The 25,559-nt window shown below is 47.8% G+C and overlaps 4 protein-coding genes across 9 annotated transcripts; 1 reads left to right on the forward strand and 3 right to left on the reverse strand.

Moving 5' to 3' along the window:
* Positions 1–2,535: 2,535 nt before the first annotated feature.
* On the reverse strand, positions 2,536–9,890 carry LOC137590240 (phosphatidylcholine:ceramide cholinephosphotransferase 2-like). 6 transcript variants are annotated; one of them, XM_068307721.1, is made up of 8 exons: positions 9,711–9,883; positions 9,145–9,233; positions 7,331–8,045; positions 7,144–7,261; positions 6,949–7,006; positions 4,459–4,554; positions 4,015–4,181; positions 2,539–3,930 (listed from the first exon to the last, which is right to left on the reverse strand). In XM_068307721.1, the coding sequence occupies exons 3-8, from the start codon at positions 7,861–7,863 to the stop codon at positions 3,757–3,759; spliced, it is 1,146 nt and encodes a 381-aa protein (XP_068163822.1). In that variant the 5' UTR covers positions 7,864–8,045; positions 9,145–9,233; positions 9,711–9,883; the 3' UTR covers positions 2,539–3,756. The 6 variants fall into 6 exon arrangements, with proteins under 6 accessions (XP_068163823.1, XP_068163822.1, XP_068163820.1 ...); XM_068307719.1 differs by having other exon boundaries at positions 9,145–9,237; XM_068307720.1 differs by having other exon boundaries at positions 9,145–9,257.
* A 156-nt stretch (positions 9,891–10,046) lies between these two features.
* Positions 10,047–12,647, forward strand: LOC137590242 (aminoacyl tRNA synthase complex-interacting multifunctional protein 1-like). The gene is made up of 6 exons (XM_068307723.1): positions 10,047–10,216; positions 10,952–11,046; positions 11,142–11,255; positions 11,440–11,810; positions 12,071–12,242; positions 12,362–12,647. Exons 1-6 carry the CDS (start codon positions 10,185–10,187, stop codon positions 12,526–12,528), a joined length of 951 nt encoding a protein of 316 aa, XP_068163824.1. The 5' UTR covers positions 10,047–10,184; the 3' UTR covers positions 12,529–12,647.
* A 270-nt stretch (positions 12,648–12,917) lies between these two features.
* Positions 12,918–17,538, reverse strand: znhit1 (zinc finger, HIT-type containing 1). Its single transcript, XM_068307724.1, has 6 exons — positions 17,383–17,538; positions 14,067–14,164; positions 13,921–13,996; positions 13,754–13,833; positions 13,513–13,682; positions 12,918–13,409 (listed from the first exon to the last, which is right to left on the reverse strand). The coding sequence occupies exons 1-6, from the start codon at positions 17,405–17,407 to the stop codon at positions 13,388–13,390; spliced, it is 471 nt and encodes a 156-aa protein (XP_068163825.1). The 5' UTR covers positions 17,408–17,538; the 3' UTR covers positions 12,918–13,387.
* Positions 17,539–18,486: 948 nt separating this feature from the next.
* plod3 (procollagen-lysine, 2-oxoglutarate 5-dioxygenase 3) lies at positions 18,487–25,300 on the reverse strand. The gene is made up of 19 exons (XM_068308399.1): positions 25,090–25,300; positions 23,529–23,620; positions 23,125–23,261; positions 22,620–22,783; positions 22,414–22,526; positions 22,269–22,332; positions 22,077–22,174; positions 21,634–21,735; positions 21,423–21,554; positions 21,228–21,349; positions 21,033–21,137; positions 20,730–20,855; positions 20,500–20,641; positions 20,303–20,416; positions 20,158–20,229; positions 19,984–20,088; positions 19,769–19,915; positions 19,360–19,485; positions 18,487–19,260 (listed from the first exon to the last, which is right to left on the reverse strand). Exons 1-19 carry the CDS (start codon positions 25,169–25,171, stop codon positions 19,105–19,107), a joined length of 2,199 nt encoding a protein of 732 aa, XP_068164500.1. The 5' UTR covers positions 25,172–25,300; the 3' UTR covers positions 18,487–19,104.
* Positions 25,301–25,559: the final 259 nt, after the last annotated feature.

Genomic DNA, 25,559 nt, shown 5'->3' on the forward strand with positions numbered 1-25,559 from the left:
GCGCGAGAATTCAAACTGATCAGTAGATGATCCATATCTGATAGAAACAGAACAACGTAGTCTGATTGGCTGAGACATCCATAGCCACACCCACCACCCTTCAGACCCAGTTAATTTCTAAAGATGTCATGGTTTCCACTGAGCCTCTGAGGGCAGCAGTTATTATTATTATTATTGTTATTGTTGTTGTCATTAACATTATATCATTATATTATTATTACTAGCAGGAACCCGTGGAAATTCCACGATAAAACAATTATAGCAGACTTCATACTAAACTTAATGAAAACAAATGTATTGGTATTATAAACCAAGCACACCCATCACAGAGTTCTCCCACCAGCAGGCAGTTCTGACCCAGAACTGGCGTCGGCATCTTTGGCAAGAGGGTGAACGAATGAATGAATAGAAAAACTTTATGACTCATAAAGAAACAGACAAACAAATATCCAACTTTCAAGTATGTCAATCAACGCGTCTTCGTTATACGTCAGAAAATAGCAAGTTTTTTACGCCGTCCATTCTGTGTGTACATGTAGATACGGGTCACACACGCTAACGCCTCAGTGGTTTTCATCGCGGGGAGATGCCCCCCGGTTAGAACAAGTTTTGGTTACGGCGTCTATATGACAACGTAAACCCGGCGTTAACAAAACACTTTGGCCAGTCTTCGTCCCGGATATCTGCGTTGTCATGTGGAGGAAAGGCATAACCGTAGCAAAAAGCCTCGCTATCCAATGCCTTACTCCATATTGTTCACGTGATTCCTTCTGGCAAATGCGCTGTGATTGGTTGGGCACCAGGATGTTTGTGCGCTTGATTGACAGGTGGAGTTAAAACGCAACAGCGTGAGGTTTTCAAGAGAGCTTATTCAAATATATAGGTGGGGAGGTTATTATCATCACATTACAGTGGTACCTTTACTTACGAAATTAATTGGTTCTGGAAGAAATTTCGTAAGTTGACACGTGTTTTCCATGCAAACGCCCTTATCTGTTCCAAGCCCCTCAAAATTCAGACATAAATGTTTTATAAAGCATAAAAATGCATTAAACATGTAACAAATGCATGTTACAATTACATTATTAAACAATAAATGAGAGTTGTGCATAATGTAAAAAACAAAGAATGAAGAATAAAAATGATGGTCATTTACCTTTTAACTGCTGTCCTCATTGTTTTTTGCCCTCTTTGGTTCATGCGCTCCTGCCTCACAATGCCGAACAACAGAGTGAATTCCAGTCCTCCTTTTGAACTTCTCCAATCACCCACGCAATGCCTTAAACTTCCTTTTGTTTTAATAACCTGGCGATTGTAGATGCATTGCGGCCATATTCTTTGGCGAGATCAACCAAACTCATCCCTTTTTCATGCTTTTCTATGATCTCTTGCTTTGTTTGTATGGACAAAAAAAGTCTTTTCTTCATGTTTTCTTTACCTCTTTTCTCCGTCACTTTCTTGGGGTCCATAGCGAATACGCTAAGAGTTAATATATTTCTGTAAAAATATCAGAACACGTAATGGGTCGAGGGCCGACGAGGACGCTGCATAGACATCTTTCTAGCTACACACAGAGGTCACTGTTAGCCAATGAGATGTCAGGAAGATGCTACATTATAGTCAATGGCAGAGCAGCTATTTGAATGTTGCGTTCAGGAACCTTTGGGAGCTGCAAGTAGCAGGCCATACTGTATTTTTACCTTTCGTAACTCGAAATTTCTTCCGTAACTTTAGAGGCAATATTTTCCTGTTGAGGCATTTTGTAAGTAGAAAATTTTGTATGTAGAGACATTCGTAAATAGAGGTACCACTGTATTATTATCATTATTATTATTCTTGTTATTGTGCGGCACTGTGGCGCAGTGAGTACCACTGTCGCCATACAGGAAGGCGGTTTCAGGTTCGAGTCCCACTCTGTGTGGAATTTGCATGTTCTCCCCATGTCTGTGTGGGTTCTCTCCGAGTTCTCCAGCTTCCTCTCACCCCTAGAAACTTGCGTTCCAGGTTAATTGGCCGTTCAAAATTGACCGTAGGTGTAAGTGTGCATGTTTGTCTGTGTGGCTGTCTGCACTGGCGTTGCACTTGGAGTGTCCCCCACCTCACACCCATAGTCACCTGGGATAGGCTCCAGTTCCCCACCACAGCAGATGAAGCGGGTACAGAAAATAGATGGATGGTTAACAGGAGGTTGGTCTTCCTGACTGGTGGCCTCAGCCCAGGTCTCTGCCATAGTGGAACCATAGTGGAACCAACTATGACCAGGCCGTCAGGAAGCTGACCCCACCCACAAGTCTCATCACTCCAAATACACCTTCTCTCATCACACCTGCTATCACACCTCCTATGATCACAACTTCACACCCTTAACAGCTGAAAGCAGGGGCACAGAGACCAGTAGGACATCCCCCTGGGGGACAGGAATTTCACAAGCCTATTGGCTTTTATCCGTCAGTCCTTTTTTTCGGATATTGTTGATGTTGTAAATGTGATGAAGGTGCGAAGACTGTTATATTAACATGTTCAAAAAAATAAGATAAATAAAATATGTGGGACACTGGTTAACCTGGTAGGACTTATGTAGGTTGAAATGTGTTTTATCACCAAAACCCGTTTTGGAATATATATGTGGCATACGTATTTAATGGTTAGCGCTCCACTGAGGGTGGAGGGAACATCATCAGTTCTTATTGGTCAGAAAACAAATCCGACAGTAAACCATCCAACAGTTGTAATGTGCTAGCTAACTTAAAAACTACTAACATAGCTAACAGGCTTTCCACTGCTAGCATGAAGTCTGTCCTTAAAAACTGTAATGAAAGGTGGAGGGTGTAAACTGCTACGGTCCAACAGTTGTCATGAAACTGACCAATCAGCATCCGGTATGATTTGACATCTGAGCAGCAGAAAGACACAGCCTCAGTTAGCACTGAGTCTCAATACATCACATTGAAAAATGTTGAGGAACACAACACATAAAATAACATTAAACAAAGTCAACGACTCTGACAATGGTAGCTACCACACGACATTCAAACATCTAGCCGTACTCGGTGGTGGGTGATGACCTGTCAGCAATGCTAACTAGCCGTCGCTCATCATCAGAAAACTCTTAGCTCATTTTGGAAAAATATGTGAGTCAAGCCTATGAAGAAGTAGGTGAAGGTAACACTGTGAATGCTACCGGCTAACGTAGCTCGTGTTACATGGTCATCACAAACCAACAGTAACAAATGATAGAACAATTCATGTAATGGTTTTATAAAGACGGACACATTAGGGAAAGCTTAGCTTAGCTTTAGCTTAGCCAATCTTTTTACTTGGTAGTGATGCTGAATTCCATGCAGTTTGGGCATTTGTAAAAAAAATTGACATTTTTATGCTAGTTTCTCCCTGTTAGCATGTCTGACACTGTGAGCATGTCAGGTGCTGCTAGCACGTCAAGCCAGTTCCTCATTATTTCTCATCAACCATTTAAAACAACTCATGGAGGCACAGGTCTGACGCTCAGCTAAATTGACAGCCATCATATTAGCCTTCAGGTCATCCACGCCAGAGGCGATTGCTGATTGGCTGCGGCTGGACGCGTTCCTGATGGGCGGAGCAGCATTTCGTCAGGTATCAGGTCTTTGTGTTCAGAAAAACCACCAGCTAATGTTAGCATAGCAACTTGTTCCTCACAGTCAAGGATCCCTGCTGAAGATACCCCCCGATCCTTGCAGGCGTTGGCGCAGGCGGACTCCACCCCCCCACCCATCCTCACTCGTCCCGCCCCCCCTCCACCATCCGGTAGCGCTGTCTGCAGGATGCCGGCAGCGGCACTGGCCACGAGAAGATGAGCGGTACAGGCGTCTGGACATTCCTCTCCAGGAAGTTGAAGATGGGGTTCCACCACGTCCTCGACAGGAAGTTGTTGGGTGCCTCACGCATCGCCTGAGCAGAAAGAAGCCCACACTTCCATTAGCCGGAGGCTGGTGGGAAATCTTGTGACATCTTTGTGTGTGTGTGTGCTCCTACATGTGTGTTGGCCATGGTGTGGTACCACCAGAAGATCCTGGTGGTGGCGATGTAGCCCACCAGCACGTCGATGCTGTAGTGCTCATGAGCAACCAGGATGCAGATGACTCCAGAGGCGCTGAGCACCCAGCAGAACCAGTGGTACCACCACATCCAGCGGGGGGAATCTGGGCACAGGACACACCCCTCAGTACAGGACACGCCCATCAGCACCCCCTCAGTACACAGGACACGCCCTCAGTACAGAACACGCCCCTCAGTACCAGACACACCCTCAGCACACAGAACACGCCCCTCAGCACATAGAACACACGCCTCAGCACAGAGAACACGCCCCCCTCAGCACGCCCATTCAACACAAAGGACATGCCCCCTCATCACAGGACACGGCCCCTCCACACACGAGCCGCATCAGCAGCAATGTGTGTGTGTGTGTGAACTCACACTCCTTGATGAACAGGTAGGACAGCGTACACATGACTGTGTGACCGCTGTACAGGAAGTCGCCACACATCATGTGAGAGCCGGTCAGAGACAAACCTGGACACAACACACGAGTGAGGACACTTGAACACACTGCCCCCTTCAGGCAGACTACAGCAGGGACTGACAGCTAGCAGGCTAGCTAGCAAGCTAATGAGGACATGACAGATCATACATAAATATGTTACTAACGTACAGAAACCTGGGACCTTATCCACAGGTATTAATGCTTATTATAGAGTATTAAGGTTTATTAAGAGTATAAATGTTTATTAAGAGTATTCAATTTTACTAAAGAGTAATAGTGTTAATTTAAAAAGTATCATCATTAGTTAAAAGAGTATTAATGTGTATCACAGAGTTTTAATGTTTATGAAGAGTATTAATGTTAATTAAGAGAATTAACGTCTACTAGAGTACTAATTTGTGAGCTGCAGTATGGTTTCATGATAAAAAAAGAGTACTACAGATGAAGTATTTGCTTTGAGGATGTTGATAGAGAAGTACAGAGAAGGCCAGAGGGAGCTGCAGTGTGGAGTGGCAGAGATGTTAGAGCGGTGCAGGACATGTATGAGGAAGGTAAGACAGTGGTGAGGTGTGCTGTAGGTGTGACAGAGGAGTTCAAGGTGGAGGTGGGACTGCATCAGGGATCAGCTCTGAGCCCCTTCTTGTTCGCTATGGTGATGGACAGGCTGACAGACGAGGTTAGACAGGAATCTCCATGGACTATGATGTTTGCAGATGACATTGTGATCTGAAGTGAGAGCAGGGAACAGGTGGAGGAGAAGCTAGAGAGGTGGAGGTTTGTCCTGGAAAGGAGAGGAAGGAAGGTTAGCCGCAGTAAGACAGAGTACATGTGTGTGAATGAGAGGGACCCAAGTGGAAGTGTCAGATTACAGACAAGACGAGATCAAGAAAGTGGAGGATTTTAAGTACTCAGGCCCCGTTTTTGTTGCGTTTACGCCTTCCGTCCATACGACAACGCAGATATCCGGAACGAAAACGCAACTTTTTAAAAACGCTGGCCGAGGTGGATTTTTAAAAAAATGCTGGGTCTGCGTTGTCGTGTCGACGGCGTATCCGCGACTTTTTAAAAACGCTGACGTCTTGCCTGCGACGAAAACCGTGGTGACGTCATATTTATGGGCCTGTGTGTTGTGACAACAAAACACGGAGGATTCCTATTGGATAAAATTTGACTCAATACTGCCACCACATGGTTTGGCATGCTTATAGCAGTCTTCGAAAACGCCCTGCTGTGTTTACGTGTGGACGGAGATTTTTTAAAAAAACGCTGTCATGTGGACGGAAATTGTTTTCGATGCGTTTTTAAAAAGTTCCGTTTTTTAAAAAATCCGTTATCGTGTGGACGGGGGCTTAGAGTCAACAGTCCAGAGCAATGGAGAGTGTGGAAAAGAGGTGAAGAAGCGTGTACAGGCAGGATGGAACGGGTGGAGAAAAGTGATAGGTGTGATGTTTGATAGAAGAGTTTCAGCTAAAATGAAAGGTGTACAAAACTGTGGTGAGATCAGCGATGTTGTTTGGTCTAGAGACGGTGTCACTGAGGAGACAGAGCTGGAGGTAGCAGAGATGAAGATGCTGAGGTTCTCTCTGGGAGTTACCAGGATAGATAGGATCAGGAATGACCAAATCAGAGGAACAGCACATGTTAGAGGTTTTGGAGATAAAGTCAGAGAGGCCAGACTGAGATGGTTTGGACATTTCCAGAGGAGAGATAGTGAATATATTGGTAGAAGGATGGTGAGTTTTGAACTGCCAGGCAGGAGGCCTAGCGGAAGACCAAACAGGAGGTTGATGGATGTAATGAGGGAGGACATGAACATGAAGGTAGTTAGTGTGAGAGAAGAGGATGCAAAGGACAGGGTTAGATGGAGGCAATTGATTCGCTGTGGCGACCCCTGAAAGGAAAAGAAGAAGAGTACTAATTAAATACTCTGCTAATTTACAGTAAGTGTATCAATATTTATCACAGTATTAATGTTAATTAAAAAGTATAAATGTTTACAACAGAGTATCAATGTTTATTATACAGTACAATATTAGTGTTAATTAGCAGAGTACTAATGTTTATCAAATAGTGCTAGTTTATTGAAAAGTGTTAATTAAATAGTATTAATGTTGATGGAAAAGTATAATGTTAATTATACAGTATGTTTATTAAAGAGTTCATGTTTACTAAGGAGTATTAATCTTTATTAAAGACTTAATGTTTATTAAAGAGTGTTAATGTTTATTAAAGTGTATTAATTTTTATGTATTTAAAATGAGCGGTGCGTGTCTGTGTTCAGCTGAAGTTCATGTTTTTTAAACGACATCATTTCAATGATCTAGAGCTTGTCTCAGGTCATGTGACTCCACCCAAATTTAAACTGAAGGTTCTAAACTAGTTAAACCAGAGATGGGTTGAAACTTTCAGGAGTCAGGGGTCACCTCCTCCAGAGATCAGACGCAAGATCCTCCAGATTTTACCCGTGGAGTCGTTGTACAGCTGCAGAAGACAAACAATAAGAGTAAACAACACACAGAGTAAACAACAGACGGAGTAAATAACAGAGTAAACAACATAAAGCAAACAACACACAGAGCAAACAAGAGACAGAGTAAATGACATTTATTAAGACGGACCTTAGGGGCGCACACCATGTGCCTCCCTGGGACGGGCAGCGTGGTCACATACATGGTGATGCAGCGGTACATGTAGAGGGTGCCAATCAGGAAGAAGCAGCGACGCCCCACGATGGACCTGAACACAACCAGGGTCACTCACATTACCACAGTTACCCACAATGCAAAGTTCCTGAACTGAGCCTACTTGTGCTCCAGCAGCAGCCACTGGATGAGCCACAGCCCCACCAGGATCAGCCCGTTGACCTCGGTCACGGTGAATGCCCATGGCACCCGGTCCACGTAGTCAAAGAACTTGTCGGGCAGCGGCGGGCTCACTGACTTGTCGGGCACGCGCTCGTGCACCACGGTGATCACCACGGTGGTGAACACCAAGTTGAAGACGGCGTACAGGAAGGCCACGCCTGTTTTCCACCACTCCCTGGGGAGGCGGTCAGTGCGCTCCTCCGGCACGCTGATCTTCACGTAGTCACAGTGGCGCCGCAGGCCATGGCTCAGCGAACGCATCAGCTTGTGCTGCATCAGCAGACTGCCCACCCCACCCGACTCCGGGCGTGGCTCGCCAGCGGTGGGAGGGGACGGCGAAAGGGCATGGAGGCTTGCCTTCCCGTTCACTTCCCTCTGAGGGGGTGGCGGACTGATGGGGTTTGTCGTGGTCACATTGACCTCCACGTGTGGACGGATGTCATCGTCGTCCTGGATCAGCTCTGATGCCGCCATTGGTCCGCCCGGTCAGAGGAGAAGTCAATCACAGCCAGCGAGTCACAGCCAGTCAATCACAGCCAGCCAATTACAGCAAGCCAATCAAAGTCTTTGTGGCTCTGTTCAGGTGTGGATGGTAATCCAGTACCAGCAATCAGCAGTCTGGTCCGGTCTGGAGGAACGTGATTGGTCGATCAAGTCTGGGCAAGAAGAACAACAACAAACACGTTTACTACAGATGGAGCTGGAGGTGCAGCTACAGGTGGAGCTGGAGCTACAGGAGGAGCTGGAGTTGGAGCTACAGGTGGAGCTGGAGCTACAGGACGGCCTGGAGGTGGAGTTACAGGTGGAGCTACAGTCGGAGCAGCAGGTGGAGCTAAAAGTGGAGCTGGAGGTGGAGCTAGACGTAGAACTGGAGGCAGAGCTTCCAGTCCAGGGACGTGACAATGAAGAGCCTTGTCTTCCTCTTCCTCATGAGTTGTATATTTAAGGGAAGTTGCTTCCAAGTCATCTGATGATCAATCAGCATCAGATCAGTTAGCATTAGCATTAGAACAGCTAGCTCACCTGAGACCTGACCCATGGAGAAGAAGAGTCATTTTTACAGTAGACTCCGGTCTGGAATCTGTGCCCAGTGGGCATGACTCCACCTGTACCCGCCCAGTGACCCGGTGGATTCTCCCACTGATTGGCAGCTTCGGGTGCTAACTGTCCTCCAACCCCGACAAATCAGCAGTCTGCTAGCAGAGAACCTGCTCCCTGATCTCTGGGTAGCTGCGTAGTATTTAGTATATAGCTTAACTAGTGTCGCTAAAGGTGCTAAAGGCTACAAATCACAGGAGAGACATCGTCACCAACAGGTGTCGTGACGTCACAGCGTGGAAATTAACCAGCTTAACCAGTGTAACCAGTCTAATCAGTCTAACGAGTCTAACCAGTATAACTAGTTTAACTAATATAACTAGTCTAACCAGTCAAACAAGTATAACCAGTATAACTAGTATAACTAGTCTAAATAGTCTAGCCAGTCTAATATAACTAGTCCAACCGGTCTAACCATTACTACCAGTCCAACCAGTATAACTAGTGTAACCAGTATACATAGCGTCACCAGTCTGATAATATAACCATCAATAATCAGAAGTGATTGTTGAGTAGAGGAACCGACTGGAACCATTATTACAGTGAATCACGACTGACTGCCAACAAATCAATGATTATTTATTGAGCTGTTTGTTTACCAACAATCAATCAGGATGTTTAAGTAAATTAATTACACTGAATCAGCAACAAATGTACCTGTAGTTTACAGCCTGGTGCCTTCAAGTCCCGGTGCGTTCAGGAACTGGTGCATTCGGGTTCCGATGCGTTCAGGCTCGTCCGTTGTCCTGGCTCCAACAGGAGAAAAACAACTAAATCGAGTTAAAATCACGGGATTCGATCCATCATGCGCGTGGTGGCGGGCCGTGACGTCATGACCGTGTCTGTGAGGTTGTTGTCCGTCCGCTCCAGCTGCTTCCTGTTTGTGTCGTCACTAACGAGGCCCTCGTGTCTCTCAGGTGATCACCAATCATCTATTAAGACTCACGTGAATCATTGTTTCTCCGGTAAATAATCAATAAAACAACCGTATCCCGCGAACAAGCAGCCGGACCCGCGCGACGGGTCCTGCCGATCAATGCCAGTATCGATCCGATCCCAAACGAGACTGGAACGTCTTCAGGTGGCCTCCTGAGATGAGATTCATCAAAACAAAACCAGCTGATCGATAAAACAATCGATCAGGTCGAGCCGTATCACTACGCGTCTGCTTTCTGACATGTCTTCCGCCGTTTTCCGGTATTTGGACGTAAGCAGGAACTCACCTGTGCTGGGGCGTGGCTCCCGACGGCCAAACAGGTGAAACCCAACCGGTCAGTTTCCTGTTGTCGCGTGCGGTTGTCCGTCAGATCCGGGTTACGAGTGACCCCGCAGGTCTCCCCTCCTGACCTCCGCTCTTCACTTTCTCTTCTTCTTTCACTCCCGCGAGCCAACATTTCCCAGCCGCGAGCGCACGAAGGAGGCGCAGTCTCTACGGGGACGCGCCCAGGAAGCCCAAATATGGTGCGAAGTTGACGTCACATCCACCGATGAAGGTGTTCCGTGGAAGTTCGGGTGTTGTCGTCTAAAGGAGAAGAGCGGAGTGGGGGCTGGTACCGGGATGAGACACCAGAGGGGGCAGTTCCCTTTAACCCCCCCTTCCTCTGGAGCCTGTGGGAGGAGTTTGACCTTTGACCTATAACCCGACCCAGCAGACAGCTGACGGGGTCCCAGCGGCTCCAGTCCAGCTAGAGACCATCATGGAGACCAGTGACGGCCTGTTTCCTCCCAGGTTTGTTTTTTTTGTTTACTTGTTTACTTTACTTTTTGTGTTGCAGGTGTAGACACATCTGTGTGTTTAAAGTAGTTGTTGACTTTAATGATTTCTATCCATCTTCTAAACCCACTTCCTCTGTTGTCGTGGGGCATGAGGCAGGGGACACTCCAGGCACAATGCCAGTGCACCGCGGAGCCACACATACGCAGACAAACACACACACATACACTCACACCTATGGTGTGAATGTGTCTGGAGGTGGGAGGGAACGTGGAACCCGGAGAGAACACACGCATACACAGGGAGAACATGCAAACTCCACTCAGAGCGGCACGCAAACCTGTTAATCCCTTGCTGTGTGGCGACAGCGCTACCCACTGCGCCATCGTGCCGCTATGATTTTTATTTATTTTGCACAGATGACACGTTCAATTTGAATGTGTTTCCTCTTCCTGTGTGAACATGTTGTGTATCTGCATTTGCTTCTCAGCATTGTGCAGTTGTGTCGTTTTAGAGTTATGTAGTTGTGGAGTTGTATAAGTGTGCCGTTGTAGAGTTGTGTAGTTGTACTTCCTGACTGACTGCAGCAGCTTCTCGTCGGCGTCTAAACATAGCAGCAGCTGTTGGTGTTTGTCTCTCAGTTCCTGAGACAACAAGCAGGAAGGCTCTGTTAGCCCTGTGTTCTGCTAGTACTGCTAACAGGTGTGTGTGTGTTCTGTTAGCACTGCTAACAGGTCTGTGTTCTGCTAGCCTAGCAGCTGCTCTGAAGAAGCTCGACCCTGAGGATGGCGAACAGGTCCTGGAGTACTTCAAGACCCATGCCCTGCTGACCCGAGAGAAAGCTCGTATGACTTCATGCATGTTTGGTTCCAAACCACAAGCCTCAGATAAGAGAAAATCCCAAAGTGTGTGTGTGTGCGTGTGTGTGTTTGTGTTTCAGTGCTGCAGGCATCAGTCAGAGATCAGAAGAAGTTACTGGTGGAAAACGGCAAACTGAAGAAAGACATCGAGCAGCTGAGAGGACAGCTGCAAGACAAGCAGAGGAGACGCACAGGTACCCTAGCAGGGACGTAGCAACACGCTAACCTGTGGTGTAGCAGCACACTAACCTGGGATGTAGCCACACGCTAACCTGGGACGTGGCAACATGCTAACCTGTGACGTATCAACACGCTAACCTGTATTCAGTTTCACTTTGTCCCAAAACATCAAATCCAGAAATGTTTTCTCCGTTTCAGTCAGGGCTTTGTTCAGCCCACCCCCTCAAACAGTTAGCCCCGCCTCCACCATATCCGCCAATCAGCCACCATTTCCTGTTGGAGCCACAGAGGCTGTTCCCGGCCGTCGTCCAACCTCCCCACAGGAGAAGAGGGAGAGGCGGGGCAGGAGGAGAGGTGAGAGGAGGGCAGAGGGCGGGGCCACGGGACATCCCCCTCTGGAGGCTGAGCCTCTGGCAGACGTGTTCCGGCTGGACCTGCGGGTGGGGCGAATCACCAGCGCCCGGCGCCACCCGCTTGCGACGACGCTGTTCATCCAGCAGGTGGACGTGGGCGAAGCCGCCACCCGCGTGGTCGTCAGCAAGCTGGGCGAGAACACTCAGCTGGAGGAGGTAGAGCCAATAAAATTTGTGTTGAACATTTTAATCATTTAAATTCTGCTTTTATTGAGAATTACAATTTTTCCTGGATTCTAAAATTATTACAGCTTTATTGTGTAACTAATTTAACTTATATTTCTCTAAAGGCTTTTTTTTTAGCTTTGTCATGTCCTTGTTTTTATGGATTCATCACAAATAACATTTATTTCTAATAAAAATCTGTCGCGTCATTGAATCCAGTAAACATCCTGTTCTGCCCCCACCCCCTCCAGCTCCACGGTGCTCTGGTTGTGTTGCTATGCAACGTCAAGGCCTGTAAGATGAGGGGCGTGGTCTCTCAGGCCCGCCTCCTTTGTTGCTCCAACTCCACTGACATTACGGAGCTGTTGGTTCCACCCACTGGCTCCACCCCTGGAGACAGAGTGACCTTCTTCAACTATCCAGGTAACAACATCAACACAGGGGTCCTCCAGGGGGTGCCAGGGGTCCTCCAGGATCCTCCAGGGGTCTGTCTGCATGTGTGATAGGACCCCACCTTGAGGAAGTTGACTCTGTGTGCTCAGGTGACCCGGACAGGGAGCTGCCATCGAAGGAGAGGGTGTGGGACCGCCTTCAGCCCCACCTGCAGGTGGACTGCAGGGGCGTGGCTAACTTTAAAGGCTGCAGCTTTGAGGTGAGGGGGAAGGGTCTCTGCAGGGCCCCCTCCCTCACCAATTGCACCATCAGGTAGACCAGATGGCCACCAGGTGTTCGACACCATGATGCTTTTATTGCGAAAGACCAGCTGCTAACAAACCGTCAGTTAGCCAGCAGCTGATCTGTTAACTTAATAAAGGAAGATGGAATGAATTCAAGTTTCTGTCACATCTGTGGTTTATGAATGAGCCCTCCTGTCAGAGTAAGATCTGTCTTGTTTGCAGAGATGATCTAAGTTCTTCTGATCATGTGACCTGATGGAACCTGAACCTCTGATAGCAGTTGTTCTTTAATCAGAACCAAACAACAGGAGCAGAGACTAAAGATACGCCTTCATCTCCCAGAGGTCATCAGGACGGGGCAGAGCCACAAAGAAGCAGGCATCAGTTAACCCCTGCCCTCCGGGCATAAACAGACTCTGGGTTGATGGGATATTTGTCACGTTTATTAAAAGCAATAAAGTTTCAACCAATCATGTTTCCCCTCGACCAGCAGCGAGATCACCTGACTTCAAATCCCTATGAGCCAATGAGATGCTGGAAACAGAATGCTGTCTCCTGATTAGTTGGCTGATCAGACAGCTTTCTGTGTGTTAGCTTCTGTTAGCTATGCAGACACATGCTAGCTGTTGCCCCTTGTTTCCAGTCTTGTTGCTAAGCTAACAGCTGCTTTCACAGATTCGGATGGAAGCAGCTGAGCTTCTCGTCGCTATTGGTTACTGCAGCTGCAGTGACATCATGTGACTTCTGACCAATGAGAGTGTCTGAATGTCAGCTGACGCCAACAGCTGAGTCACAGTTCATGGGTTCAACCCCCCCCCCCCCAAAAAAAATGTCAGAGCCCCAGAAAGAGTCATCATCATTATCTTCATCGCCATGGCGACCAGGCAATGGTTACAGCGTCCACTTCAGACACCTGCAGAGACACAATCGATGAGTTTAAAGAAACTGGAAGCGTGTGTGTGTGTGTGTGTGCATGTATGCACCTGGTCTGTGCGTGTGTGTGTCTGTGAGTGTACCTGGTCTCTCGGTGTGTGCACAGACACCTGCTGCTGCAGTAGCGCCCCCCACAGGTGGTACAAGTGTAGTGTGAAGGGAATCCACACACGCAGCAGAAATGACGGGGAGGCAGGGAGGAGGGAGGGGCCACTGCAGACAAGTAGTTAGGCTCCACTTTCTCTGACAGGTTCTGCCAATTAGAGCACAGAATGAGCTAACGGAGACTCCTGAGGAAGAGGAAGAGGAAGCAGGAAGCGTCACCTCTTCCTCCAGCAGTGTGGTGAAGTTCTTCCTGAAGCGCTGCTTGAAGTGGTCGCCCCTCGTCTTCCTCCTCTTCTTCTCTGGACACAGGAGGTAGGGTTCAGTCACACCTGTGGAGCTCCTCCACACACACACACACACACACACACACACACACACACACACACCTGGTTCCTCCATCTCGCTGAACGCCGGCAGGCGGGCAGCTGGACCAGCGGGTGGCAGGGATGACAGAGGATCATCCTGGAAAACACACTCATGACATCACTTCCTGTCCAGAGGTGGTGGGTCCATGCATGGACACTGCTCACACCTGGAAGTTGTCCTTTTCCAGAGCCTCCAGCTGTCGGCTCAGCCTCCTCTGCCTGGTGGCTTCATCCAGGACCCGACGCTGCCCCGCCTCCACCCGAGCTGCAGGAACATGTGACGTCATTAGACCACGCCCTCACTGGCAGCGCCCTCAGCCAACATTAACCTGATTATTAGTTCATGTTGTTCGCTATGGTGATGTTGTTTGCTATGGTGATGGACAGGCTGACAGACAAGGTTAGACAGGAATCACCATGGACTGTGATGTTTGCAGATGACATTGTGATCTGCAGTGAGAGCAGGGAACAGGTGGAGGAGAAGCTAGAGAGGTGGAGGTTTGTCCTGGAAAGGATAGGAATTAAGGCTAGCCGTAGTAAGACAGAGTACATGTGTGTGAATCAGAGGGACCCAAGTGGAAGAGTGACGTTACAGGGAGAAGAGATCAAGAAGGTGGAGGATTTTAAGTACTTAGGGTCAACAGTGCAGAGCAATGGAGAGTGTGGAAAAGAGGTGAAGGAGCGTGTTCAGGCAGGATGGAACGGGTGGTAAAAAGTGTCAGGTTTGATGAGTGATAGAAGTTTCAACTAAAATGACAGGAAAGGTGTACAAAATTGTGGTGAGACCAGCGATGTTGTTTGGTCTAGAGACAGTGTCACTGAGTAAAAGACAGGAGACATAGCTGGAGGTAGCAGAGATGAAGATGCTGAGGTTCTCCTTGGGAGTGACTAGGAAGGATAGGATCAGGATTGAGAACATTAGAGGGACAGCACATGTTAGAGGTTTGGGAGATAAAGTCAGAGAGGCCAGACTGAGATGGTTTGGACATGTCCAGAGGAGAGATAGTGAATATATTAGTAGAAGGATACTGAGTTTTGAACTGCCAGGCAGGAGGCCTAGAGGAAGACCAAAGAAGAGGTTTATGAATGTAGTGAAAGAGGACATAAAGGTAGTTGGTGTGAGAGAAGAGGATGCAGAAGACAGGGTTAGATTGAGGCAATTGATTCGCTGTGGCGACCCCTGAAGGGAAAAGCCAAAAGGAAAAGAAGAAGATTAGTTCATGTCAAACTGGTTTGTGGCAGAACCAGCACCTCAGAAAAGAGAGTGGGGGACGAGCACTGGTGAGTATGCTGGGTGGATGAAATTGTTGAGAGACCCTCAGTATTCCTATTGCATGCCGTGTAAAACAGACATTAAAGTTGCTGCTTATGGATTTTATTGTCTCAGAAAGCCTATGGGAAACAGAGGGTCACAAAGAGGTTGGGTACAGAATAAAGACGTTTAAACTGATGGAAAAACATTTCTTTGCCATGAACAAAAACTACACATTCATTTGATGGCGTGACCAAAGCAGAGATTCTGTCCACACAATTCAGCATCAAACACAACTTGTCTGCTGTTGTTACTGATCATTTCACCAATCTTGGAATGGAATGGAATTATAACAAAGATCAGTATTAAGATGAATACAGCCGCAAAAGGGCAATGTAGCCGCAAGAGGGCACAAGCCAGTGTCTTAATGTGCTGGTCCCAAGCCCGGATAAATACAAAGGGTTGTGTCAGGCAGGGCATCTGATGTAAAACTTTTGCCAAATCAAAGATGCGAATCAAATCTATGTCTTCCATACCGGATCAGTCGAGGCCCGGGTTAACAACGACCGCCATTGGTGCTGCTCACCTACAGGGTGCCGGTGGAAATTTGACTACTGTTGGTCGAAGAAGGAGAGGCGGAAAGTGTGCCCGTAGGAAGAGATAGAACAGGAACGCCAAGAGTATAGGACTGAGAGTAGGGACGTTGAATGTTGGAACAATGACAGGAAAAGGTAGACAGTTGGTTGACATGATGCAGAGGAGGAAGGTAGACATACTCTGTCCAGGAGACCAGGTGGAAAGTGAATCCAAGGCTTCCACATTTATGGAAGTCTTCACCCCATGAGTGTGAAGATTTCCACAAATGGAACTGTTACCTTGTGTGTGTGTGTGGGGGGGGTGTAGGTGTGTGTGTGTGTGTGTGTGTGTGTGTGTCAGATTAGATAAATTTGCCTAAGTTCTCCAAATTGAACTGCCTCTGCAACCGTGTGTGTGTTGTGTGTGTGTATGTGAGTGTGTGTCAGACTAGAGAGAACTGAGACCGCTGTCTATGTCCTGTGTGTGTGTGTGTGTGTGTGTGTGTGTGTGTGTGTGTGTGTGTGTGTGTGTGTGTGTGTGTGAATGTGTGCGTGTATTTGTGTGTGTGTCAAATTAGATGAGTTTTAGTGTGTGGAAATTTAATGAGACAGATAGAAAAGTTTATTGCATAATTAAAACTAAATACTTATGCAACCAGCAAAATAATGAATAGCATGTATTTAAATCTCTTCAAAAGGTAGCAAGGTTAGAAGTTTAGGAGCAGGGTTCAAGTTGTTCTATCATGGTGTAGACAGGAAGAGAAATGGAGTAGGAGTTATCTTGAAGGAGGAGTTTGTTAGGAAGATAGAGTGATGAGTCTGACGCTAGAAATCGAAGGTATGATGTTCAATGTTGTTAGTGGGTATGCTCCACAGGTAGGATGTGAGCTGGAGGAGAAGGAGAAATTCTGGTTGGACTTTAACGAAGTGATGCAGAGGATACCTAAAAGTGAGAAGAGTTGTCATTGGTGCAAGAAACAGGTGAGGAGGAGGTGATGGGCAGGTTTGGTATCCAGGAGAAGAATGCAGAAGGACAGATGGTAGTTGACTTTGCAAAAAGGATGGAAATGGATATAGTGAATACTAGGTGGAGGCAACTGACTTGCTGTGGCGACCCCTGAAGGGAAAAGCCGAATGAAAAGAAGAAACAGACGAAAAAATATCCAACTGTCAAGCATGTTTATCAATGCGTCTTCAAAGCGGAGCCAGATTGAACACTGTTACCGAAACATGTTCTAGCGACAACGCAGACCTGGCGTTTTCTAAAAACTTCGCTTTGGCAAGCATTTTCGTCCCGGATATCTGCGTTATCGTGTGGACGAAAGGAGTAACTGCAACAAAAAGCCTCGCTGCCCGATGCCTTACGCCATATTGTTCACGTGATTCCATCTGGCAGATGCGGCATGATTGGTTAGGCGCTTGATTGGCAGGTAGTGGGTGGAGTTAAAAAGCGTGACAGTGTGAGATGAGAGATATGTAGGATTCATACAGTCATTCACTCCGGGGCGACTGATGCTGCTGTGAGCTCGCGAGTCGGTTTTAAACCGAATCAACTTTCAGACGTGAATATAACAAACCGAATCAACTTTCAGACGTGAATATAACAAACCGAATCAACTCGTCCCAGAATTAATGACGGCAGTAAGCGGTTCTCACCGGAGCTCTTCTTCTCCAACACCATGTCCGTCCGTCCACTCAATTTGACTCACTTCCGCACTATGGTAGCCGCCGATGCACAAGCGAGACGAAAGGCGAAACAGTTTCCGGTCGAAGTGTGACACCGATCTTTACAGGCTAACGGTTAGCACGGGTGCTAGAGCCTTTACCCTGACCTGTTTTACTTCCGCCGGAACCAACCCTAACTATCATCAATAACGTCTGGCAGTGATTTGTTAGCTACGGAACGCCGTGAGGGATTCTGATGTCAGCGCCACCTGCTGGCGGGAGGGGCGGAGCGCACAGTCGGTGGGGTGAACGTCTGTTGACCAGATCAGTGGTCCCCAACCCCGGGCTGCTGACCGGTACTGGTCCGTGGGTCACAAAAGAAAAAATAATTTACATTACTTCCGTTTTATTTATTTCGGAGTCTGAAAGATGTTTTATTTTGACAAGTGATGTCTGTGTGGAATGACGCACAGACGTAAATCAAGCGCCCACAACCGCGCCAGTGTTCTGGCTTAAAGTCAAGGCAGATTATCCTGGGATCACCCCAAAAGTATCGAAAACCCTGCTTACATTTCTAACCTCCTGTTTTGGTGGAGCGGGATTTTCTGCAAAAAAACAAAAAAACTACGGAGTAGATCGGACGTCCGGAATTCACTTCAGGTGTCATTGTCTCCCGTTATTCCTAGATCAGCGGTCCCCACTAATTCCCATTATTGTAATTGTTATTATTTGACTTGTACACCCTTTTATTGGAAATGATCAGTTTTTCTCCTACGCTTAATGCACTGTTTGTAAGTCGCTATATTTCAAAATAAACATAAGTGCAATTGCTTCCGAGTTTTTAATGAAATTATTTCTTACAATTATTTCGTTTACAGCGATGTTAATTATCAATTTATGAAAAACGTTTTTTTGTCTTTTGATCTCAGCATTTTAATTAAAACCACTGCGGATGATTTATTATTAGACTACAGCTGTCCTGGCGTCATAAACGATTGTCATGGATGAAACAGGTCCGTGGTGCAAAAAAGGTTGGGGACCACTGGACTAGCTGATCTCACAGAAACCCTTCAAATCAATCAAACAAACACAGCATCCCATTACCAAAGTCCAAACTTTATTCATCAGTTACAAATAATTTAATGCAGTTTGTACAAAGCTCAAGCCTCGCATCAGCAGGCAGGACAGGAAGGAAGGCAGCTGGACTTCCTGCTGGGACAGCGACTGACCAGGAACACGACACAACAACCTTTCACTCCCTTATCTACCAAAACCACTATGGACCTAAAATCATGTTAAAACTTTCTTTGTGGAAAAATATATCATCTGAGTCACATCTCGTCTCCCTCTTGATCAAAATGTCGTTGTGAGCCGTCGAAAGTATCTACTTGCTTCTGAACAGCCACTATGCAGGTTACCATGGAGACAAGTGTGTGTCTCCTGTCCCATCAGTATGGAGTGAACACACACACACACACACACACACACACACACACACACACACACACACACACACACACGCACGCACACAGAATGAAGGCTAAAAAGACTCTTATTTTGAAATGTCCCCTGATGGTGCTTTCAGGGTCCTCGTTGAAATTAAAAGATCACAGCTCGTCCTCAGGAGCTCCAGGAGACGCGGGAGTCATCTAGCGATGCATTTAAGGTCATCTCACGCGAATGCTCGCCTAAATTGATGATGTTACTCGCTCCCTAGGGGTCGACAAAGGACACCATGATGTACCTGGTCCCGCTGGTGGTGGGCAGACCCTCGTGGTAGTGGGTCAGACGGCCGGGGTGCATGAAGGACCAGCCCTTCCTGGGAGCCTCCACCTTACAGTCGTACCGTAGGAACCTGCAGCCTCCCCCCTGACACACACACACACACACACACAAACATATGTTCAGTCTTCATGTGGAGCTCGTGTGCACAAACAAAGTGCTGACACAGGGATTAGGTGTGTGCACCTGGTAGTCGATGCCCTTTCTGTTCAAGGCGATGTTGATGGTGAAGGTCGATGAGTCGTGATGAGGTCGCAGAGAAGGCTGCTCATCAGGACGGTAGCGCACCACGAAGTTCATGATGGCCTGCGCCTGGACAGTCAGACAAGAACATACACATGTGTACTAGTTAGGATGTAGAGGACACAGAGAGGCACTAGTGTGTACTAGTTAGGATGTAGGATACACAGAGGGGCACTAGCATGTACTAGTTAGGATGTAGGGTACGAAGAGGGGCACCAGCGTGTACTAGTTAGAATGTAGAGTACACACAAAAGAACTAACTGGAACCAGCAAGTTTAGGCCAAGTTTAGTGCAGAATGGAACATGCCGGGTACGGTGATGCATTGTCTACTGCAGAGTGTGGGTGTAGCACCTTAGGGTAGTACCCTGGGTAGAGCTTCTCTGTGACAGGAGCGATGTACTCTCTGAGGAACTTGAGCCACTCCTTCTCGAAGCTGATCTGGTTCATGTGGATGTCGACGGTGGGGACGTTCTCATAGCCGCCGGCCAGACGCTCGTCCTGCACGCAGACACAAATGAAGAGGCATCCAGACAGACCCCCCAGAGACACACAGGTTCACAGGTCACCTTGTGAGATCCTCCAGACCACTCGCCATGGTCCTCCATGGTCTCCACCAGGTGATCACACATCTTTTCAGAGAAAGCTGGGAACCAGTAGACATCTGGACAAGGCTGGACAGACAGCAGATGGTCACCTTCGAGCAAAGCGCTGATATATCACGGTCACGTCTCTGCTTTTACCTGCTCCACAAAGTGCTTCTCGTCCTCAAAGATCTTGGTGTAGTTCTCGTGGATGTACTTCTCCTTCCAGTCCTGCAGGAGCACAGACACGTTCAGCATCCCTTTAGGACACCTGAATGCCTCTCAATCATCCTCTCGTTCTCACCACAGGGTTGTCAAAGATCTGCCACATGTCTGGGTGGAGTCTGGACGTGTTGAAGTTCGAAGACGCCACCAGACGACCAAACTCATCGCGGTTGGATACGAACATGAATACTCCCTGCAGAGGAATGGGAATGAGGTTCGTGTCAGGAGATGTGGGGTTCAGGATGATAACTGACAGGACAGAAGACCTGGACGTACCTGCTCTCTGATGGTGCGACAGAACACCATGTCAGGGTCCATGTCCTCGTTCACGTATAGGCTGACCTGAGACAGTTTGGAATGTAGCAGGCTGCCCTTCACCAGGTAGGCCTGAGAGATGTATGGGACGTTCCACAGACCTCTGGACCACAAGCAACACAGCAAAACTGAGCCTGTCAGCACTAAACCAAGGTGTGTGTGTGTGTGTGTGCCTGTGTGTGTGTGTTTACATTCTCTTTCCCTGGACAATCTCAATGTAGTCCTCAGATCTGGAATAGTACCCTTCAGGACTCAATGCCCCCCAGAAGTTACTCCACAGCTTCCCGTGTTTGGACAACATAGGAGCGATCACCTGCCTGAAAGAATCAGCAGGAAGACAAGGAATAAAACCAGAAGCTGAATGCTAAATGCTTTAAGGGTAGAAGGTACTAATGTGTTCTTGTTAGGATATGGTCTTTGTGAGTACTTGTTGGGGTGGGGTCGTTGTGAGTAGTTGTTGGGGTGGGGTCGTTGTACTTGTTGGGTATATTTACTTGTTTTCCTCCATCAGTATCCTCAGTGTGTCAGGGTTGGTTAGAGCTACATCGGAGTCGATACTGAAGTAATAATCACACTCGGGGTTCTTCTGACACGCCTCCCTAAACACAAACAGAGCAGTTCTGATTGGCTACCATCACCATGCTGAGGAGAACTCTCTGAGACAGGAAGTGCTCATCTTGTGGACTCACACAGCCATGTTTCGGGCCTTGCTCTCTGGCAGGTTCTCCTCTGGTCCGACCAGCAGGATGTCTGGAAACAGAGACCTGTGACGCTCCCAGAAGGTCTTGATGTGATGCTCATGGTACACCACCTGGATCAGGCATGGGAGAAAATGTCAGAGCCCGGCTGTGTCAGGACAGCACACCTGCGTTCTGCGTTCTTACGTTGTTGTGGATGAAGAGCCGGATCCTGGACGTTGGGTAGTTAAGGGTGGTCAGTCGCTCCAGGAACTCCTCCATGAAGGGGGTGGGGTGTTCGATGAAGACACTGAGGTACACCAGAGGCATCTCCTCATCCTGGACGAACACATTTGAGATGGGATGAGGGGCGTAGACACAATTGCACTTCAGCGTTCACATTCAGGCGAGTACATACGGGAACGTCGCTGAAGAACAGTAGGTCGTCATCGCACATCCCACAACCGCTCTCGTAGGTCCAGGCCGTGGGAACGTAGTTCCCCAGGTAGTTCAGTTGAAGCTGGAGACACAGAGATGCACGTCTGTGAACACGCTAAGAAGGCTGACATGTCAGGATCCGTGACGGAACCGTGACGGATCAGTGATGGACGATGGAACAGTCTGGGTCCACCTCAATGTTTACTCACCAGCTGGAAGGTACATGCTCCTTCCTCAGGCAGAGCATGCTAATGAAAGCTGCCACGCTGGCTGTAGACATGCTAACCACAGCTGCAATGCTAGCTGTAGACATGCTAACCACAGCTGCAGTGCTGGTTGTAGACATGCTAACGACAGCTGTAGTGCTAGCTGCAGACATACTAACGACAGCTGCAGCGCTAGCAGGTATGTGTGACTGTTTACCTTGGTGGGGCCGTTGCCATGGATAACAACAGGAAGTGTATCATAGGCAACGTTCCTGGCTCTGACCTTTGACCTCTCAAACTTCAGGACGACCTCATCTTGAAGATGGAGACACACTCAGGTCATCATAAGGTAGAAGCAGTGTGTGTGTGTGTGTGTGTGTGTGTGTGTGTGTGTGTGTGTGTGTCTCACCAATAGCTCCATTCAAATTTTGGAAGATCTGGGATCGATGGTCCAGAGTCATGTTGAACTTGGTCTAATAAGGGAAGAGCTACATGATGTAAACTGTGCTGATGATGTCATCCTGGGAACAACGCATAAACAAACAAGCGTTTACCCTTTGAGTCTTGTCCAGGTAGATCTTGGTGTAGAACAGCTGGTCGTCATCGTTGTCTTTATATTTCCACTGCTGGACAATCGCGCTGATGTCAGGAGCGAAGCCAATGAAGCCTACAAAACACACACACATACACACTTCAATATTTCTATCCGTGATAATGATGAGCCAATGACAACACCAAGTGCAAACTGTGGCGGTATTACCTCCTGAATTGAGGTAGCGTTTCCCAGAATTCACCTCTGGGTACTTAGAGGCCAGCCTCTGGTCAGGCCAGCAGAAGCCCTCAGCTGAGAAAACCACTCTGTGACCCAGACGGGAGAACTTGGAGAGCAGCTCCTCCGGACCCGACGCCAAGATGACGTCATAGCTGCAGACACAGCAAACACTTTCACAATAAAAGCTCCAACGTCCACCTGTGGGAGACGCATGCTAACACCTAGTGATGACTGTTAACACCTGCTTCGACGTGCTAACTGCTTCCTGGGTTCTGTCTCACAGGGTTTTTGTCTCCCTGGGTTCTGTCCCCCACGCCTATAATTGTCTCTAGGTGGAGGTGTGGCCATGAGGTGTGCAGCTAAGGTATCAGGTGATCGTGTTTGTGTCAGGAACAGGTGAATCAGATGTCAAGTACAGTCAGAGGAACAAAGAGAGCTGACAGAGGAGAAGCGAGGACAGGGGGATGAAGTTTAGATAGCAGGTTTTCCTCACCTGTCCACAAACATGACCACCAGTTGGTTCTGGTCCGAGAGTCTGAGTAGCTCCTTCTTCAACCACCGCACCTTCTGACCGCCGCCCACCGTACGAGCAACATCACCCCCCTTCCAGTCCTCCCCCAGACCCAGGACCTGCAGACAGCAGCATCATCCTCACCATCAGCACAATCATCATCATTATCATCAGCTGCTTATTGGCTGAAGACCAACTGATACACAAAAGCCACTGAAAAGAGAGCAGAGAACAGTAGAAGAAACACCACAACTCCCTCAGGGTGACAGGAACACACACTGGTGTGTGTATATATGTGTGTGTGTGTGTGTGTGTGTGTGTGTGTGTGTGTGTGTGTGTGTGTGTGTGTGTGTGTGTGTGTGTGTGTGTGTGTGTGTGTGTGTTACCTTCACGGTGTAGTTGAACTCTTTGGCTGTCCTCATGAAGCGGTTGAAACCATCAGTCTCTTCTGTTGCAGCGGTGATCACCAGAATATCTTCTACACACACAGACACACAGAAACACACACAGACACAGACACAGACACAGACACACACACACACACACACACACACACACACACACACACACACACACACACACACACACACACACACACACACACAACTGTGAATAAAGGTCACTCTCTTCCAGAATGTTCCTCCCTCAGGATGCCAGGAAGTTGGAAAGTGAAATTCCTTAAAGTTCCTCTGAGGGTAAATGAGGTCGGGGGGGGGGGGGGTTCCTTAGCAGCATGCAGTTTCTGGTGGTGAACCGGATGAACATCCAGATGAAAATTTTAATTCCATAGGATTGAACTCCCTGCTGTGAGGTAACAGATGACAACATCCAGACTGTCCTGTGATCAGATCAATGAAACTGATTGACAATAATCTTCTTCTCCTTTCAGCTTGTCCCTTCATGGGTGGCCACAGCAAATCAGTTGCCTCCATGTAACCCTGTCTTCTGCATCCTCTTCTCTCACAAACTGATTGACAATAATGATCAGGTTAATAATGAGACAGAGATGGGTCTGTAGCTAACTGGAGCAACCGTTAGCTACACACACACAGCTGTCCACATACCAGCTGTGCGTCGTGTAAACAGGAGAGGCTTCTTTCTCATTCGGTTCATTTCCTCTCACATTCCTGCAGGTTTTATTGTTTGTTGTTCACGTCATTGAACACATTTAAGGCTGAATAATTTAATATGACTCCAATGACAGACTGTAAACAGTTTATTACACTGGAGACCAGCAGAGGCTTTCCTCATCAGCCATCACCAATCACCAACAACATCTTCAATCACTGACTGCATCACCACTCACCAAAAGTATCACCATTCACCAACAGATTTATCAATCACCAACATTATCAATCACCAATACCATCATCAATCACTAACAGCATCACCAACCACTTACAGAATCATCAATCACCAACAGAATCATCAATCCCCAACAGGTAGCTACAGACCTACAGCGACAGTCATCGGTTCGAATCCCACTCTCACCCACTAACTTCGGAGTGTGAGCTGACAGTGGGAGGCCTCAGTTCACCTCCTGAGAAATGCCGAGGCGCCCTTGAGCAAGGTGACGTCCCCTTCAAAAGCTGCTCATTGGAGGCGCACCATTATGGGCCTGCCTGCCCCTACCTCCCCTTACCTGCATGCCCACGGGCCTGTACACACTATATATACAGTAGATGCATGCAACTATTAACCTGTGTGGACTCCTAATTTCCCTTCAGGGATTAATACAGTAAATAAAATTTTTTTAAAACCCAAACAAAACATCAACAGTTAGCTACAGACCCACAGCAAGTTTGCTACAGACACACAGCAACAGTTTGTAACAGACCCATTGTAACAGTTATCTACGGACCTACAGTAACAGTTATCTACAGACCCACAGCCAGCGGGACCGCAGGTCCGCCTGGCCGGGTGGGGGGCACTCCGGAGCGGCCTTACCTGGCGCGAGCCTCCGCTGTTCGGCCGACACGGAGCTCCGGAGGAAGGTGAGGACCAGCAGGCAAAGAAGAGCAGGAGACATGGCTGAGTTTAAACGACAGGTAACGGTTCTAACGGTTCTAACGGTTCTAACCGGTGGTCTCTCTCAGTTCTTCACTCCATCCACTTTACTGTCCGACTCGCGCAACACCGTCGAATCTCGCGATAAGCAACAGCGACTCATTGTTAGTGGTCCCTAAAAAAAATAGGTGGCAACCAATGAAAACAGTACCGTATTGAGTGACGGGAGTTCAATCCAATCAAAACACCATAGGGGTTTACCAGCAGCCAATCAGACAGCAACAAATAAAAAGAGGTGGGTTCTGAAAAATGACGTACCCCGGGCCGCAAAAAGTTCGAGAAGCCTGTCGAAAGTCAGGGTTTGCCACGTCCGACACATTCCTGAGAGAGAGACAGAAAGAGAGACAGAG

Source organism: Antennarius striatus, chromosome 23 (assembly GCF_040054535.1).
Source record: "Antennarius striatus isolate MH-2024 chromosome 23, ASM4005453v1, whole genome shotgun sequence".
NCBI lineage: Eukaryota > Metazoa > Chordata > Actinopteri > Lophiiformes > Antennariidae > Antennarius > Antennarius striatus.

Coding starts and splice junctions, on each gene's coding strand:
- LOC137590240 (XM_068307721.1), bottom strand. CDS start 7,863: ATGGCGGCATCAGAGCTGATCCAGGACGACGATGACATCCGTCCACAC. Junction 7,007..7,143: donor ACATGGTGTGCGCCCCTAAG/GTCCGTCTTAAT, acceptor TGTCTTCTGCAG/CTGTACAACGACTCCACGGG. Junction 4,182..4,458: donor CTACCTGTTCATCAAGGAGT/GTGAGTTCACAC, acceptor TCCTGTGCCCAG/ATTCCCCCCGCTGGATGTGG.
- LOC137590242 (XM_068307723.1), top strand. CDS start 10,185: ATGGAGACCAGTGACGGCCTGTTTCCTCCCAG. Junction 10,217..10,951: donor GACGGCCTGTTTCCTCCCAG/GTTTGTTTTTTT, acceptor GTGTTCTGCTAG/CCTAGCAGCTGCTCTGAAGA. Junction 11,811..12,070: donor AGAACACTCAGCTGGAGGAG/GTAGAGCCAATA, acceptor CACCCCCTCCAG/CTCCACGGTGCTCTGGTTGT.
- znhit1 (XM_068307724.1), bottom strand. CDS start 17,407: ATGGTGTTGGAGAAGAAGAGCTCCG. Junction 14,165..17,382: donor GTTGGAGAAGAAGAGCTCCG/GTGAGAACCGCT, acceptor ATGTTCCTGCAG/CTCGGGTGGAGGCGGGGCAG. Junction 13,410..13,512: donor TGCACACACCGAGAGACCAG/GTACACTCACAG, acceptor GTGTCTCTGCAG/GTGTCTGAAGTGGACGCTGT.
- plod3 (XM_068308399.1), bottom strand. CDS start 25,171: ATGTCTCCTGCTCTTCTTTGCCTGCTGGTCCTCACCTTCCTCCGGAGC. Junction 20,230..20,302: donor AGATCTTTGACAACCCTGTG/GTGAGAACGAGA, acceptor GTGCTCCTGCAG/GACTGGAAGGAGAAGTACAT. Junction 20,089..20,157: donor AGAAGCACTTTGTGGAGCAG/GTAAAAGCAGAG, acceptor CTGTCTGTCCAG/CCTTGTCCAGATGTCTACTG.